A 19,021-nucleotide genomic window follows, 5' to 3' on the forward strand; every position below is an offset into this window, starting at 1 on the left:
TTTTTTGAGACAGAGTCTCACTTTGTTGCCCAGGCTGGAGTGCAATGGTGCAATCTTGGCTCACTGCAACCTCTGCCTCCTGGGTTCAAGAGATTCTGCTGCCTCAGCCTCCCGAGTAGCTGGGATTATAGGCGCGCGCCACCACACCTGGCTAATTTTGTATTTTTAGTAGAGACGGAGTTTTGCCATGTTGGCCAGGCTGGTCTCGAACTCCTGACTTCAGGTGATCCGCCCACCTCAGCCTCCCAAAATGCTGAGATTACAGGCGTGAGCTACCACGCCCAGCCTCTTTAATTTGTTTTTAAGTGGCTGCAGAATTTTTTGTCACTTAGATGTATATGAAAGACAGTACAATATAGTGGACTCTGGAGCCAGACTTCTTGGCTTCAAATGTTTACCACTTACTAACTATGCGATCTTGGGAAAGTTATTGTCTTGTCTTGTGCCTCAGTTTCCTCATTTATCAAAAGATGGCAAAAATAATGCCTACTTCATAGGTTTATTGTGAGGATTATATTTATTAAGCATACAGTTAGAACAGTGTTTGACAATTGTAAACTTGTTATATAATATCTTTGTCATTATTGATAAAATATTATATCATTATTTAACCAGTTAACTAACCCCATTGTTAGTCTTCATGTTGTTTCCTGATATTTACTATTGTAATGAACACTGTGCTGAATGTCCATTACATAAGCTTTTGTGTATAGCTGCTGTGATTATTTTCTTAGGGTAAATAATGTTGACATGAAATTATCAGTCAAGGGGAATATACATTATTGGGGCTTTGATATATACTGTTAATTGCTTTATGGAAAGCGCTGGTCTATACTTTATCTGGTAGAGTTTGGGAGGATCGCCACAAATATTACAAGTTAGAAGTAAATCTAGATGAATTTTATCTACTCTTCATCCCCTGGATAATGCTCAGAAGTTTATCATTGTGGGAAGACTACTAGAATATTATTTCAGATAGTTTTGGGTGCGTGAACAGCTCTAGGAATTTTACAGAAACTTACAGGGACAGGTTGAGATATTTAATTTGTCTCTCACTAGTATGTTGTAAAGAATTCATTGAATCTCTAGACTAGATTATCTGCTTTCTAACATTAATAATTATTAAGATTCTAATATAAAGCTGGTTAGTATATGCATTAGTTGGAATATATGTTAGATTCTTTCAAGGAAAGACCCTTCCAAAATCATTGAAATGAAAGACAAGTTTCTATTTCTCTCATGAGAACCATTGGGAGTCTAATGGGATCTATTCCTGTCATGATGGATGGATTATGTTATCTTTCACATGTGGCTTTCTTGCCTTGTCCAAAGGGCCTGCTTTAATCATTGACATTTTCCAGCAAACAGGAATGAGGATGGAGTAGAAAAGATCAAGGACATCTAGCCTTTATCTTCCTGATTGAGATTTGGAAAACATGCCTTTCATTTTCTCCCACCTTTCATTGGCCATACATAATCATGTGACAACTTCTTGCCACGGGAGAGGCTGAAAAATGGCTCTAACTAGGTAGACAAAAGCCCAGCAGAAATTCAGTGAGGGGAAGATTCTGTTCAGAGGAACACAGAAAATGCTCTTGGCAGTGGCTATCTTTGGGTAGTGAGGAACTTTCTTTTTACATACTACTTTTTAATTTTCCAATGAGTAATAATTTTTAAATGAAACCATGAAACAGAACGGCAAATACCAATATAATTCCCCCATATCTTAGTATCTGGTGGGAATTTCACTGATGGCGTGCTGTTACATGCTCATCAGACTCTTACCTGGTCAGTCTTTATTTTCCTGTTTCTTCGTCAACTTTATGGATATATAATTTAGGTACAGTAAATGGCATCTGTTAAATGTATACAATCCAAGGAGTTTTAACAGATGTGTATACCCATCAAATACCTTAATCAAGATGTGAATGTTTCTGTCACCTTCAAAAAATTCTCTGTGCCCTGTTGCAGTCCATCTCTCTGCTGCCTCTGGTCATGGGCAACCACTAATCTGCTTTCTATCATTATGATTTCCCTCTTCTAGCAGTTGATATAAATGGAATCATATAGTATACAGCCTTTCGTATGTACTTTTCCTGTAGTGTAATGCTTTTTGAGATTCATCGTACTGCTTGCATGTGTGAGTAGTTTGTTCTTTCTTACTGCTGAGAATTCCATTGTATGAGCAGGCTGTATATTGCTTATCTGTTCACCTGGCGATGGTTGTATTGTTTCCCGTTTTTGGCTGTCGTGAATAAAATTTCTAAACTGTCTTTTTGAAAACAGTTCTACATCCCCACCACCAAGTTCCAGTAGTTCCCTTTCTTGCCAACATTTTCTTTCACTGGCCTTTAGAATTGTAGACATAATGGGTATATAATGGTAACTCGTTGTGGTTTAAATTTAAATTTCTGTTATGACTAAAGATAATAAGCATCTTTTGATGTTTTTATTGGCCACATACATATATATCTTCTTTTGTGAAGTGTGTCCAGAAATTTACTCATTTTAAAAATTGAGTTGTTGGCCTTCTTCTTCTTCTTTTTTTTTTGAGATGGAGTCTCACTCTTGTTGTCCAGGCTGGAGTGCAGTGGGGCAATCTAGGCTCACTGCAACCTCCGCCTCCTGGGTTCAAGTGATTCTCCTTCCTCAGCCTCCCAAGTAGCTGGGATTACAGGCACGTGCCACCGCGCCTAGTTATTTTTTTTTCTTTCTATTTTTAGTAGAGATGGGGTTTTGCCATGTTGGTCAGGCTGGTCTCGAACTCCTGACCTCAGGTGATCTGCCCACCTCGGCCTCCCAAAGCGCTGGGATTACAGGCATGAGCCACCACGCCCAGCCTGGGTTGTTGGTCTTCTAACTGTTGAGGTGTGAGTTCTTTTGATATTTTAAATACAACTTATTTGTCAGATACAAATTACAAATATTTTCTCCCATTTTGTGGCTTGTCTTTTTGTTTACCTAACCAATCTTAATGTCATCAATATCATTATTATAGATTATTTTACCCAAGTAAGAATAACTTGTCTTTTTGAAAACAAAAATGGATAATGAAATCACAGCAAAATATGAACTTGTACATTCACTTTTGGAAAGTTCGGCTGATTTGGGATTAGCAAGCAGGAGTGAAGTCTTTAACAATTAATTAAAGCATGTTTTCTTAACTCAGAACTAGATAATCAGATAGCCATGTCAGTAAAATATATCAGTATGTAAATCTCTCTTACAGTTGCCAAGCAATAGAGATATCTGTCTTTCCTTACCAGTTCCCCAAAACTGTCTTCTAAACCAGACTTTCTTCTTACACCTACCTTTTTCGTTATTTGTCTGATTTAAAAAGCTAGAACAGCATTGCACATACTAAGAAAAAAGACTTGTTCTAAATATTGAAACTTGAAGTTACAAGGACATAGTGACTTGATTTCCATTGTATCATGAGGATTAAAGAAGTTTTTGGAGCCTAAGATTCTTGGTCTAGGACAGGTGTTGGCAAACCACCACCTGTGGGCTAAGTTCAGCTCTATACCTACCTGTTTTTATAAATAAATAAAATTTGTATTTATGTTCTGTGTTGTCTATGCCTGCTTTCATGTTACAGCTGTAGACTTGAATTGTTGCAACAGAGGTTATCTGGCCCATGAAGCCTAAAATATGTAGTATCTGACCCTTCACAGGAAAAGTTTTTGGACTCCTTTATTTCTCCCCTAATCTAGGGAGAAACAAGTCCCTTAACCCAGGGGTCCCCAACCCCCAGGCCATGGACTGGCATGGATCTGTGGCCTGTTAGGAACCGGGCTGCACAGCAGGAGGTGAGCGGGGTGTGGGGAGCAAGCATTTCTGCCTGAGCTCCTCTTCCTGTCAGATCAGTGGCAGCATTCATTTCTCATAGGAGCGTGAACCTTATTGTAAACTGCACATGCGAGGGATCTAGGTTGCCCGCTCCTCATGAGAATCTAATGCCTGATGATCTGAGATGGAACAGTTTCATCCTGAAACCATCCTCCAATCCCATGGATCCATAGAAAAATTGTCTTCCATGAAACTAGTCCCTTGTGCCAGAAAGGTTGGGGACCGCTGCGTTAACCAGTAAGCAGCAATATAGGGAGTAATTTCTGTTTGGGTGAAAACTGAGTCAGCACTTACGATTATAAGGGAGGTACTATCCAAGAAATTAGAATGGATTTAAAGGCCTTCTCTTTAAAAGTATAGTAGTATATTCATTGAGATTGCATTATGAACACAATGCTATCTCCGTCAGATTATTTTTTGAATAACGTTTCTATTATTGAGTACTTCAGTCATATAGAATGTATGTGGTCCCCCAAATGTCTCTGAAAAACTCACTTTATACATTTACTGCCCATGCATCTCTCTTTGTTCTTATAGCCCCTCTCTGCCCTATGAGTAATACTAAAAAAAGAGAAGTCAATGTAGAAGTGCATCTGGCTTGGAGGACACAGAATGAAGGGAAGGTTGAGGAGGTCGGTGGTTAAAGAAGAAAATTATCCAAGAAATTTAAGAGACTTCTTTTGTTTTTGATACTTGGAATTAGAAAAGCCCTATAGATGATTTGTTCTAGTAACCACCTCCTTCCAAGATACATATAGGTATCTTTAGAAAAATGAGTGATGTCAAGAATATAACAGCCTGGGCGCAGTGGCTAACACCTGTAATTCCAGCATGTTGGGAGGCCAAGGCAGGAGGTATCACTTAAGCCCAGGAATTTGAGACCAGCCTGGGCAGCATAGCGAGACCCCCATCTCTACAAAAATTTTTTTAAAAGTAAGCCAGGCGTGGTGGCATGTGCCTGCAGCCCCAGCTACTCAGGAAGCTGAGGTGGGAGGATCCCTGGAACCTAGGAGTTTGAGATTGCAGTGAGCTATGATTGTGCCATTGCACTCCAGCCTGGGTGACAGAATGAGTCTCTGTCTCAAAAAAGAAAAAAGAAAAGAAAAAAAAAAAAAAAGGAATGCAATTTGAGTTTCTTAGGTGAGTCCTATTCTTAAAATTCTTATGTGCTCAACTTCGTGTTGTGTGGTGAGGATTTTTACTGATAGGACAAGTTAGAGAATCCCATTAACTTCCCATGTCTTCTATCAGTATCTTGGGAATGTTTATCAGAATTTGCCTGCTGGACCGTTCATGGCTCTAGGCAAATGCTTCAGGTATCCTTGGTGTTAAGTCAGTATCCAATTTTACTCATCTTCCTGTTGCTCATCACTTATTTATTGACCTATAGTTGTTACTTTGAAATATTACTTCGAAAGAATGGTTGTGTGTAATTAACAAATTTTATGAACAATAACAGTATTCAATAAGACTGCTAAGAAATGCCAGATATCTTAACTTTTTTTTTTTTTGAGACAGGGTCTCACTCTCTTGCCCAGGCTGGAGGGCAGTGGCATGAACACAGCTCACTGCAGCCTGAACCTCCTCAGCTTAAGTGATCCTCCCACCTCAACTTCCCAAGTCATTAGGCCCATGGGCACATGCCACCACACCCAGCTAGTATGTGTGTGTGTGTGTGTGTGTGTGTGTGTGTGTTTGTAGAGATAAGGTCTATGTTGCTTGGGCTTGTCTTCAACTCCTGGGCTCAAGCAGTCCTCCCACCTTACCTCCCAAAATGCTGGGATTACTGGCATGAGCTGCTGTGCCTGGCATATCAGCTTTTTGTGTATATGTCTTTAGAGATGCAGACCCTTGGCCAGTATAATTTTTACAAGTCTGGCATATCAGCTTTTTGTGTATGTGTCTTTACAGATGCAGACCCTTGGCCAGTATAATTTTTACAAGTCTGAAATTCCAGTTTGTAATCTTGTTTATTTTGTTAGAAATTGATTTTTTTTCTCCTTAAATCATGACAGAGGCATTCTATCAGATATAATTAATTGGTTACAGTTGAATCATGATGAGATGGCTTAGTTTATAATCCAAATTCATGTGAGAAGGACATATTTCTTTGCTCTGCTTTCTTCTCTGTTTATTAGAAAAAATTAGTATTGAAGCATTTTTCTTAATGCAGAATAATATTAAAATAGGGGTATTGTAATGGCACATTTTACTTTGGACCTAAAGTTTAAATATGATGGTTTTAATCCCAAAAGAAATAGTAAAATTGCTGTGTATGCCAAGAAAACTTGTACAAATTTAACATAATCTTTATAAACCAATAGTAATATATATTTATTTCTGGTTGGTTATTTTTTAAGCTGCCTTCAGTAGGTTACATTAGCACATTAAAATACATTTTTAGCGTAATTTTTTTCTGATGTGTTCGTCTTCGGAGTAAAATTTGGTACTTCTAAAGTACCTAGAATTGTTCTTTTGGAGTGAAGTTGGGACTACACCATGAGGCCTTATTACAATGTTAGTTTGTTCTGATAAGTGCCATGTGTATTTTTGAGAACCTAAACATGCTTCTGCTTAATAGACAAAAGTCTCTTAAGGAAAAGAAGAAAAGCACTGTTGAAGTCATGTACTTCTGTTAAAATCATAGCCTCCCTTTTAGACATATTTATGCTTCTGCTTAAATTTTTAGATTTTATTACTTATTAGTAATTTGCATAGAATCATTCAGAGTTGTAAATTTAGGTAGTAATAGAACTACTCAATTCTTCCAGCTCTCTGTCTCGAAAAGCTTTTTTTTGCATTCTTTATGTTTACTTATTTAAAATGCAACTATTTCTATATAAATTTAATATTAGATATTTATACATAAAAGAAAACATGGTAGTATAATGACATATTCTTTTACTGTTTCATTTGAAAATTACAAAGATAATATCTTTAGCTGATTTTGTTACAGATACATATTATTTTTAGTATACCAAGAACAGAACATATATATTAATAAAAATCCTTTGGAAAGCTTACATGCTGAGAAATACTACGACAGTTTAAGTTCTACTGAATACAGAATTAACTTATTTCTAAAATACGTATAAAGTATGTTATGACAATACATTTATGCGTTCTGTTCTTACTTTCACATGGAGTAACCAAGCCCTTTGCTCTTTGTTAATCTATGATTTAGTCATTTAATGTAGTTAATAATAATTCTGCATTTATGCAGTCCGTGATTTTGAGCAGATATTTCTTTTTTCTCTTAATGTAAGTTTAATTATGATAGCACCATTAATTATTGACTATCCAATAAATGAATACAGAACAGAGCATAAAAAACTACAATTAAAATTTTTTTTAATTTTAAGTGAGCCAGTATTTTTAATTTTTTTTGGTAGCAACTTCTGTAATTCACCCTACCACTTTAAAAAAGTGATACATCTAAGAAGTAGCCAAGTTGACAGCTTGTATCATTTCATTTTAGCTCATTAATCCAGTTTCTATTAGAGGTGCTAAGGATGAATGACTTATGACTTAAAGACGGGGGTGGGGGCCATCTTAAATAATTCACATCTTGAAAAAAGACAGCAAATGAACTGAGCATTTCATAGAAAACCTTTTTTTCCCCAACTTATCTCAAGAATATATTATTCTGACAAAAAAAAATGTGGCTACAGAAAACACCATAACTTTTATGATCCATAGAACATACTCAAATAATTCAAATTGTTATTTTTTTCTGGTTCTAGTCATTTTAAAGAATGAAGTAATGCTTGAGATGTTCTGTAAACCCTTAGTCATATTAGTACATTATAGAGTCCTTTTACTAACGTTTTTTCAAGCATTTCACTTAAATAAAAAATCCTTATTGCACACTCTTTGCATTGTAGGCATGGAAAAAAATCTGACTTTTAGCCTTGCCATCAAGTCAACATTGCCCTTTAAAATTCCTATTTTTGGCCAGGCGTGGTGGCTCACGCCTGTAATCCTAGCACTTTGGGAGGCCGAGGCAGGCAGATCACGAGGTCAGGAGATCAAGACCATCCTGGCTAACATGGTGAAACCCTGTCTCTACTAAAAATACAAAAAATTAGCCGGTGTGGTGGCAGGTGCCTGTAGTCCCAGCTACTTGGGAGGCTGAGGCAGGAGAATGGCGTGAACCTGGGAGGCGGAGCTTGCAGTGAGCCGAGGTTGCACCACTGTACTCCATCCTGGGTGACAGAGTGAGACTCCATCTCAAAAAAAAAGAAAAAAAAGATTCCTATTTTTAACCTCATTAATTCCAGCTAATAAAATAAAAACCTCATAAATACTCAAAAAGCACCCTGGACTAGACAAAGTTGTTGCAGAGTTGTACACCTCATTTCATTGCCCTCGTGGAAATTTATATTAATTAATTTATGCTCCCTTTTCATCACCAATATGGCTACCATAGATCCTCAAAGGGGAAGAATACATCTCAGGCAGTATGTAGAGTTTTAAAATTTCATTATCAGAAATCATTTGATATTATAAAGTTCATCTTAAGAGAATTAAAAAAATCTATATTCATATGCAACATTTGCAATCAATATGATTTTTAAAGCTTTTGTCAGTTTCATAGTGATACTTGGTTATAGCAATTGCTGTTTCTAAATGTTTCGTAGTGCTCTTGTGGTAGAAACATACAAGTAATGTTCATTAAATAATATAATTTAATTATCACCAGCAATACTAGCTCTTTCAATTCACTGACCTTTCTTAGATGCACTTGGACACTTTTCTTCTTAGAAACACAGCTCAGAATGCAGTCACACGATTTTGTGGGCTTGTAGTTTGAGCTATTTCAAACTTAAGAAGCTTTGCAAATGGCTACTCACCCCCTGCAAGTAGTTGTCAGGTGATTTTTAAACGTTAAATTCATTCATATGATCACCTGAATAGAGAATGTGCTGTGGGAAAAAGAAAAAAGAGATTGATATTGCAAAGCTGACTTAAGTCCCTTCCTTTTAATACCTGATTTTGTATGTCGATGTTTTAGCCTACTGTCCAACATTCCTTTTCAACTCACATCATGCTGAATTATATGCAGATTATTGTTTTAAAAATATTTTTTTATAAAGGTTATGGTATGTTTTCTTAGGATGTAAAAACTTACGAAATTTAGTATATCGTGAAGGGAAAATTCTGAGTATTCTAATCGCTTTTTAAAATAATCATTTATTTGCTAGGTAAGTTCTCTTCTACGCTGTATGAGACTGGTGGCTGTGATATGTCACTTGTGAATTTTGAACCAGCAGCAAGAAGAGCATCCAATATCTGGTATGTGTGAAGTCATATTAGGAGTGTATGTACTTTCAGATGTTTGCCATGTTTAATGTTTTTAAGCCTAGAACTATAAAAGTTAATTTTTTTGTTTTTTATAATTGTTTAGTGTTGCTGACAAATAAAAATTATAAATATTTATGACATACAACCTGATGTTCTGAAATACTGTATACATTGGCTAAATTGAGCTAAAATTAACATGTATTACCTCACATACTTATAATCTTGTTTGTGGTGAGTACACTTAAATCTGCTCTCTTAGTGATTTTCAAGTATACAGTACATTGTTAACTGTAGTCACCAGGTCAGATATAAAAGTTATTTTGAAAACATCTTTATATTTACTCTAATAATTTGTCATAGTGCATTTGTTTCTAAAAACTTAAGGTAGATTTTTTTTTGCTATGGAAAAAAGAAAGTATTATTTTTAAAACAAAAGCTATTCTGTGTTTTAAAAACTAAATCAAGATATCCCAAAGATCTTATAGGGGCACAGTGTTTTCCCACAGTGTCAAATTTAATTGTAAATTTCATGTTCTCTATATATTGTATAATGTATAAAAGCTAATCAGGACTTACTCTTCTTATAAGTTCTTACATAACTAAGTTCAAGCCTGTCAGTTCTCTTTCTTTATGTAATTTTAAAATTTTAATTCCTTCTAAGTGTTTGGTCAGGTACCTTTTTAAATAATCAACTTTCATTTTGTTTAAAATTTCTTTTACTGGCTTTAAGGAAGAATTTCTTAAAATATGTCTCATATGTTACCTTTAGTTTCTTCCCACCCCCCCGAAGGAATTTGTAAGGTAATGAAGTCAGGAGAAGAGCAAATAAATTAGAAATCTTGATCATATAACACAATTATAGTTTTAGAAGGTGTTAAAATGTTTGTTTTCTAAAATTTTGATCTTATTGCTTATCTATTCAAATTGCACTTTGAAACCTGTTCTTGATTAATTAGCTTTCTTTCCCCTCAAGAGTTATTGATTCTTATTTTAGGACTTCTGTTTAATAATAGATCACATCTATTTAAATGTTAGACATCTGTGGGCTGTTTACTTATTTTTTTGTTTTGAGGGACCATTTGAAGCACTAAAATATTGCAGTCATTTAGCTTCACATGCTAAAAAAGTAGAACATATAGATAACTATGCTCTTTAAGCTCTTTTGGTCTAGTTTCAGAATTCACCCTCTCAAAAAATTATTAAATTGGACTGTTACCCTGATTCTGTAACAACGGAAACAGTAGGAGGATGGAGGGATAGAAATGCTGTTACTATGTTTAATGTAGTTCAAGAGAACAATTCCTTACACCATAAATGTGGTAAAGCCTCAAGTTTTGAAATCCAAACATAACTGAACTGTGGAAACTGAATTATGTTGTAGGTTATTACATTATACTTAAATTTATTGTGTCTTTACTGGCTTCTGGCAATATGTTTATTGCTTTCTTTGGATTATCTCATTTAAACACTTTCACAAGAACCTTGTGATACAGATAGATACTATTGTCATATGTTACTGAAGAGGAAACGGAAGTATGAAGAGGATAGGTAACTTGTCCAAGATCTCATTCAGTTGAAGAGATTTGAATGTAGTCACTGACCCAGAGGCTATGCTCTTATCACGACTCTAGGAAAATGCTATTTTGCATTTTGAAGTTAACATGGAAAAGTGAAGATATGTGAATCTCATGTGATTGTTAAAGGATATATTTTTCTTTCTGTTTGACAAACTGTTTGTTCCCTAAAGTCTTTTTTATTTTATTTTAGTGACACAGATTCTCATGTATCCAGTTCTACCTCAGTTCGATTTTATCCACATGATGTGGTAGGTTTTTCTTTATTTTTACAACATGATAAATTTTCAGATTAAATCTGAAATATATATTTTTATAGAGAGCTATAAAAGCCATAAAATTGATGAAGTTACCAAAAAATGTTTTGAAAGTATGGCAAAATCACTTTGCTGTCTTCCAGTTGCTCTCTTTTTCTAAGTCCTTTGATAAGAAACCAAAGTACAAGGTTAAGAAGCCTTGGGATAGAGTATTTTAAAAAGTATTTTGGAAAGTATTTGTCAGTGCTTAGAGATAGAAATGACTGTGTTATATATTGGAAGTAAATGTTCTCAACTATACCCAGATACATGTTTGAAAAGTAAAAACCGTCCCTACTTTTTGTCTATAGTGTATTCCAGGAAACTCCATAGGAAAGCAAACATGGGAAGATGATTGTTTTATTGTTTTCTACTTTTAAATGGTATGGGAACCTTGAGATAGCAAAATGCTGCCTAGTGCTGTGCCAGATACAGTCAACTTTTGATGCTTTCTGAGGAAAAGAAAACTGGTAAACTGATGAATGGATGAGTTGAAGTTAAAAGAAATGTAGTGTAGTAATTTGTATAGCCTCAGGTGAGCAGCTTGCCAAAACAAACAAAAAAACACAGGGATTTGGAAATATAGTAACAACAATGATGAGAGACTATGAGAAGAAATGAGAGTTGCTGCCATTGGATCCAATGCAGTGGAGCTCAGATTTAACACTGATAATGAGGTTCAAAGCTTAAGGAGAAAAGACTATAAATTGTGACAGGGAGAAGAGAAGCCACTAAGGATTCACAGTAAGTGGTTTTAATGGATTCACTAGCTATATGGTTATAAAATCTTAAGATTTTTTCTTAAGCATTCCCTGAGAAAAATCTTAAGATTTTAAACACTTTCTAGTCAATTATTTACAAAAGATTTATTGATTAATTTTGTTTTAGTTCACTTTTTATTGTCACCTTCTATAGTTTCTGGTAGTGATAACATATTCATAAAGAGTAGGCTGGGCGCAGTGGCTCACGCCTGTAATCCCAGCACTTTGAGAGGCCGAGGCGGGTGGATCACAAGGTCAGGAGTTCAAGACCAGCCTGGCCGAGATGGTAAAACCCCGTCTCTACAAAAAATAGAAAAAATATTAGCCGGGCATAGTGGCAGGTACCTGTAATCCCAGCAGCTCGGGAGGCTGAGGCAGAGAATTGTGTGAACCAGGGAGGCAGAGGTTGCAGTGAGCCGAGATCGCGCCACTATACTCCAGCCTGGGTGACAGATGAGACTCCATGTCAAAAAAAAAAGTGTATTAGAGAAGAAAATTAAGGGGCTTAGATAACTGATAAGCTAACTGAGTAACTCTTGAATTATGAAGATATTTTATTTTGAATAAACAAATAAATATTGAAGATATTTTAAGCCTTTCAATGCTGACTTTCTTTTAGCTCTCTCTCCCACAGATTCGGTTGAATAGACTATTGACCATTGATACAGATTTGTTGGAGCAACAGGACATTGATCTAAGCCCTGACTTGGCAGCTACGTACGGCCCAACAGAAGAAGCTGCCCAAAAGGTTAAACACTATTATCGCTTTTGGATTCTACCCCAGCTGTGGATCGGCATTAACTTTGACAGACTCACACTTTTGGCCCTGTTTGATAGGTGAGATTATAGTGTGATATTAATGATATATGCAGATTTTATTTTTAAGGTGAAGTGTCCAGGTTTTTAGGTTATCATGTTGGGAGATGTTTTCTGATTTTGTCCTCTTGAGATAAAAGTTAAGGTAATAGGGCTTCTAAACATTGACTGTCTTAAATCCATTAAAAATGTTTTGGTTGCAATTTCAATATCTTTATACAAAAAAATTATTTTTGTTAATCAGTTAGACTCAAACAACTGCTACTCAAAAGCCAAAGAATATGAGGTGTTGATGGTCTTAAGGTTGTAGGTAATATGATGCAAAGTTCTATATAACAGTTATAAGAGGAAACTTCTGTTTCCGGGTTTCTTAACACTGCTACCTTAATGGCAAACACATGAGTCTACTGTATTACAAACTTGGTGACCAACAGCTGCTTCCAGTCAACATAGAGTAACAGGATTGAATTTATCATCCCATGTGAAACAACCAAAAATAGACAAAGTACATGAAACAGTGGTTTTCAAGACATTGGAGATGAGGAAAAAAGGACAGTGATTCTTGAGAGATGACAACAAATAACATGAGCTCTACAGTTGCCCCAGCTTAATGCTTTGAGAGAGTTTCTAGGCTGCAAGATAGGGAGAACTGAAGTAGAGTCCAGCCAACTTCTTGAGTTAAGGAGATAGAACTGAAAGTCCAGGGAGACTATGGCAGTTAGAGCCCATAGGACAGACTGTCAGAGAGGAGAGAGCTGCTTAGAGAGAGAACCTTAGAGATCTGCATTGAGTTGCCTCGACTGTTTGGCAGAGTATGGATAAGTTCCTGTATGTGAGGAAACTGTTTGAGGCCAGGGAAAGAACCACGTGAAAAGGAACAGGGGAACAGTTACTGGCAATCACACAGCACTAGGAATAGTGTATGTCCCTACTAGCCAGATTGGAGACGTTTAGGGTTCATATTTTATGGTGCCTTATGAAGAATAATCAGGAAGATCTTTAAAAGTGGGGAATAATTAGCCCTAGCAGGAGCACTACTTCACACCCACCTAACAAGTCATAAAATCAAGACCTGAAGGGATCAAACGGTTTCCAAGTAACATAAAATCTAAGAAGATTTATGGAAATCCGGAAATACCCAGCTCCCAACAAGTTAAGATTCACAATGTCTAGGATTCAGTCAAAGATGACCAGCTGTACAAAGAAATGAGAAAATGACCTGTAACAAGAATAATAAATCATTTGAGACTAAACTGTAGCTTGCATAGCTATTAGAATTAGCAGACAAGGACATTAAAACAGTTATAACTGCTTTCCATATGTTTAAAAAGTTAACTACGGACATAGAAGATACTTTTAAAAGTCCCAAATCAAACTTACGGAGTTGAAAACTATAATCCCCGAGATGAAAAATACACTGGATGGGATTAATGGTAGATTGCACCTTGTAGAAGAAAAGATTAGTGAACTCGAAGGCATAGTAATGGAAACTATCCAGAATGAAACAAGAGTCCACTGTACCCGGTGAAAAGAGTATGAAAACAAAATGAGAAAAAGCTGTGGGACAACTACAAGAGGAAACAAGGAGACAAAAGATTTTGAAGAAATAAGGGTGGAGAACTTTCCAAATTTGATGAAAACTATGAATACACATTCAGGAAGCCCAGTGAACCTCAAAGCATAAAATACTTGAATAAAACTACACCAAGGCACACAACTGCTCAAAACCGGTGATAAAATTGTTAAAATTGCAAGAGAAAAAAAGAGGAGCAAGGATAAAGAAGACATCCTTTTTATTGTTGGAAATAATGAAGTGAAAAGACAATAGAGGAGCATCTTTAAAGTACTGAAAAGAAAGAAACCCTGTCAACCTACAGTTCTATACATAGCAAAAATACCTTTTAAAAACCAAAGTGAAATAAAGACATTTTCAGATCAGAAAAAAATGGGAAGAATTCTTTATGAGCAGCCCCACACTACAAAAAATGTTGGAGGATGTCTTTCAGGCAGAAGGAAAGTGATCTCAGATGGAAATATAAGTCTGCCCAAAGGAGCAAAGATAAATAGAAATGGTAAGTCACTACATGGATAAATATAAAAGATTTTTTCTTATTAGTAAGTTTCTTTAAGAGATAACTGACTGTTTAAATGAAAATAACAATGCTTTGGTTTATAACATGTAAAAGTAAAATTTATGATAATAGCATAAAGGCAGAGAGGGGAGAAATAAAAGCATACTATTTTAAGTTTCTTATATGTGAAGTGATCATCACTTGAAGGTAGACTGTCATAAATGTATATTGTAAACCCTAAGCTAGTCGCAGTGGCTTATACCTGTAATCCCAGCACTTTGGGAGGCAGAGGCAGGAGGATCACTTGAGCCTAGGAGTTTGAGGCTAGCCTTGGCAACCTAGTAAGACTCTGTCTCTATGAACATATTTTAAAAAATTCTTACCAAAACCTATCGTAAGGAAACCACTAAAATAACAAAAGAGTTGTAGCTAATATGTCAAAAAGGAGATAAGATAGATTATAAAAATTACTGTTAATCAATAAGGTGGAAAAAGATCAGAGAATAGATGAGACAAATAGGAAACAAATGACAAGATGATAGAGTCAGAAAAAGTCAGAAATTGGCAGATTATATAAAAAAGAACAACACTTAACTCCAAGCTGCCTACAAGGAAGGTACTTTAAATATAAAAACAGAGGACAGTGTGGTGGCTTATGCCTATGATCCTAGCACTTTGGAAGTCTGAGGTGGGAGGATCTCTTGAGGCCCAGTTTTCAAAACCAGCCTGGGCAACATAGACCAAATACTTATTTTATTTTGTACCAAAATAAAATAAAAACAAACAGGTTAAAAGATGGAAAAAGATATACCATGCTAACATTAACAAAAGGCTTATTGTACTGGCTGTTTTAAAGTCAGATAAAGTAGACTTCAGAACAAAGAATATTACCAACGGTGAAGAAGCCCATTTCGTAGTGATAAGGAGTCAATTAATCCACAGGATTTAACAGTCCTAAATGTTTGTACACCTGAAACAGAGCTTCAGAATTCATAAAGCAAAAGCTAATAGAAGTGGAGAAATAGACAAATCACAGTTATAGGTGATTTCAGCACTTCTCTTTAAATACTTGATAGAATAATTATTTAGAAAATCAGTGAGGATATAGTGAACTTGAACAGTATTATCAACCAGCCTAAATTGGTTGACATTTATGGAACACTGCATCCATAACAAGAGAGTATACATTTTTCTAAGTGCTCACGGAACATTTACTAAGATAGGTCACATCTTGAGCCATAATACAAGAGTTATTAAATTTTAAAAGGTCCACTATCCAGTCATACATAGTGAATTAAATGGTAAATTAATAACAAATAGAACCTTGGAAAATCCCCAAATATTTGGAAACTAAACACTTCTAAATAACCCATCGATTAGAGAAGATGTCAAGAGATAAATTAGTATTTCGGGCTAAATGAAAGTGAAAACACACCATATCTGAATTTTGGGAATGCCACTAACCTGCAGTACTTAGGAAAATTTATAGCACTAAACACCTAGATTAGAAAACAAAGGTCTCCAATCAGTGACTTCACCTTCCACTTACTAGAAGAACAAGAGCACATAAGCCCAAGTAAACAGAAGGAAGATAATAGTAAGGAACAAAACAATTAAACGAGGAAACAGAAATAATAAAGAAAATCAAGGAAATGAAAAATTTGAGAACATCAGTTGATAAACCTTTAGCCAGCCTGGGCAGAAAAAAAAAAAGGAGAGGAAAGACATAGATTACCAATATCAGGAATGTGAGTTATGATATGACTACAGACTCTACAGGCATTAAATGATAATTAGAGAATGATATGAGCAGCTACATGCAAATAAATTCAACATTGGACAAATGGACAAATTTCTTCAAAGACAAATTATGAAATTTCATTCTGAAAGAAGTACATGACCTTAATTGTCTTACATCTATTAAATAAGTGTAAATTGTAGTTTAGAAACTTTCCCAAAAAGAAAGCTCTAGGCCCAGATGGCATCAAAATAATATTCAAATGAATGAAATGGAGAAAGGATAGCCTTTTCAACAAATGGTGGTAGAACAATTGGATTTCCATATGCGAAAAAATAGAGATGGACGCAGAGGTGTGTGCTCAAGAGGCTGAGGTGAGAGGATTGTTTGAGGCCAGCCTGGGCAACATAGCAAGACCCCATCTCAAAAATAAACAGAAATAAAGAACTTGTAGCCTTACCTTGTGCCACATTATGAAAATGTATCATAGGCTTAAATGTGAAACCTAAAAAAAACTTCTAATTAAAAAAAGAAAACATAGGAGAAAACTCTTATGAACTTGGATTAGGCAAAATTACTTGACTCTGACACCAAAACCAAGATCATTTAAAAAAAAAAATTGATACATTGGACTCATCAAAATGGAAAATTTTTAAAAATCCAAAGACAATACCTGTTCAATGACAAGGGAGGCACTATTCAGGCAGGCCCAGAATTGAAAAGAAGTCATCAAATTTTAGCAAACCTGCAATTGCATAACTACCACCTAAAATCAAATGGAAATGCCAGTAATTTATTGATTTGGAAATACTGTTGAACTTTTTTATCTGGTAGAACCATTAAATGAAGTAGTACAAAGATGTTTATGAATTTTATTTTTAGGCCCAGTTGATTGTGATAAATATGGAATTGGGTTAATACATTTGTTAAGTTTTTTTATGATTATAAAAGTAATTCCTTAACTATTGTAGAAAATTTAAATATGTACAAAGTTTTGACAGAAGCAAACCATAATTATTCCATGGAGAGAAGCGTTATTAGTAATATCATTTTTGGTATATTGTCTTTTTTAACCTATATGTTTAATTTTTTAATAGCGGAACTTATATCCTGCTGTGCCCATGGTTTTGTGTCCTGCTTTCTTTATGTACGAGATGTGCTGAGCATTTTTTCATTTTTTAATAGTCTTTAAAAATATGACTTAAAAGTATTTTAGGGAAATACTAAAGGATGTATTTGTATAACATTTTGTGAATAAAATTTCCAAAGAAGTAATGAGATAGATTCTTGTGTGTGTATGACATAAAAATAATCTTCATTGCTATATATATCTCTCTCGAGCATCATATTGTTTCTCTTTCAATGTCAGTTTAATGAAGTATAGAATTGTCTTAGGAAGTTTAATAGAAGCAGATAGAGGTCTTTGTCACTACCTTCATTTTCAAGATATGTAAGAGCCCATATTTAAATAATTCTAATAAGTGAATTTTCTAATTCTTTCAGATGACTGAGAGATGGGGGAAGTGAAATCACTTAGTGCCAGAATTTTGTTACAATTTTGCCATGTAACAAATGTTTTAAATTTAATTTTCTAGAAACTAGAGATTTTGGTTTTTAAACATAATGTGATTCTTTGTGTACGTATTTTATTTGCCATCCAAGTTTGTTAACTATTTTGCAACAAATAGAATAGATAAGCAGATATTAAGGAGAGTAACATTTTTAAAATAGAAATTTAAAACTATATTATGTAATTGGAATTCATTGTAGCATGTTTTATTTGTATATAAGAATTCATGTTGTGTCCACATGAAACTAGTTTGTTTTCAGTATGATCTAAAACCTTGTTCAAACTCAGTACCAAAAAGACATCTGGCATATTAGGAACTTCATATTTATGTCTTCCCTTTTTTCCATTTGGTTAATTTCTTATACTTATGATATACTTACTCATAAGTTTTTCTATCTGTAGAAATCGTGAGATCCTGGAAAATGTGTTAGCTGTCATCCTGGCTATTCTCGTGGCCTTTTTGGGATCTATTCTTCTCATACAAGGATTCTTCAGAGATATCTGGGTCTTCCAGTTCTGCCTTGTCATAGCCAGCTGTCAATACTCACTGCTTAAGGTACCAGCATCTCGTCTTTTTATGCTATGGAATTATATTTGTGTTAAAAGGCAGAGGATTTTGTAGTAATTACTGAATTATAGTAAGATAATTATTTTTAGGCTTACTTTTCTTGGATGTTTACACAAGATTGTGTAGAGAGCCAAAGGGGGACATAAACCTTAAAAATAATTGTATGTAAATTAGAACTTCCTAAAAACAAATTTTTTATATTAAAATAAACTGTATTTGTTTTGTTTGTTTTGTTTTGTTTTTTGGAGATGGAGTCTTGCTGTGTCGCCCAGGCTGCGGTGCAATGGCACGATCTGGCTCACTGCAGCCTTCGCCTCCCAGGTTCAAGCAATTCTCCTGCCTCAGCCTCCTGAGTAGCTGGGATTACAGGCACATGCCACCATGCCTGGCTAATTTTTGTATTTTTAGTAGAGACGAGGTTTCATCATGTTGGTCAGGCTGGTCTCAAACTCCTGACCTTGTGATTCACCTGC

The 19,021-nt window shown here is 35.2% G+C and overlaps 1 protein-coding gene across 16 annotated transcripts in view; it reads left to right on the top strand.

Moving 5' to 3' along the window:
- Positions 1-19,021, top strand: part of PCNX1 (pecanex 1) — a 210,766-nt gene that overhangs the window by 88,343 nt on the left and 103,402 nt on the right. For 9 of the 16 annotated variants that reach the window (XR_012415913.1, XR_012415914.1, XM_005561665.4 and 6 more), the window contains 4 exons: positions 9,054-9,144; positions 10,921-10,978; positions 12,404-12,621; positions 18,383-18,536. Coding sequence is in view for 14 of the 16 variants with exons in the window: in XM_005561665.4 (XP_005561722.1) it covers positions 9,054-9,144; positions 10,921-10,978; positions 12,404-12,621; positions 18,383-18,536 (521 nt within the window). In the remaining 2 variants the exon portion in view is untranslated. The remainder of the gene's footprint in view (positions 1-9,053; positions 9,145-10,920; positions 10,979-12,403; positions 12,622-18,382; positions 18,537-19,021) is intronic. The other 7 variants (XM_005561671.5, XM_045396644.3, XM_073997655.1 and 4 more) reach the window with 4 other exon arrangements.

Source organism: Macaca fascicularis, chromosome 7 (assembly GCF_037993035.2).
Source record: "Macaca fascicularis isolate 582-1 chromosome 7, T2T-MFA8v1.1".
Classification (NCBI taxonomy): domain Eukaryota; kingdom Metazoa; phylum Chordata; class Mammalia; order Primates; family Cercopithecidae; genus Macaca; species Macaca fascicularis.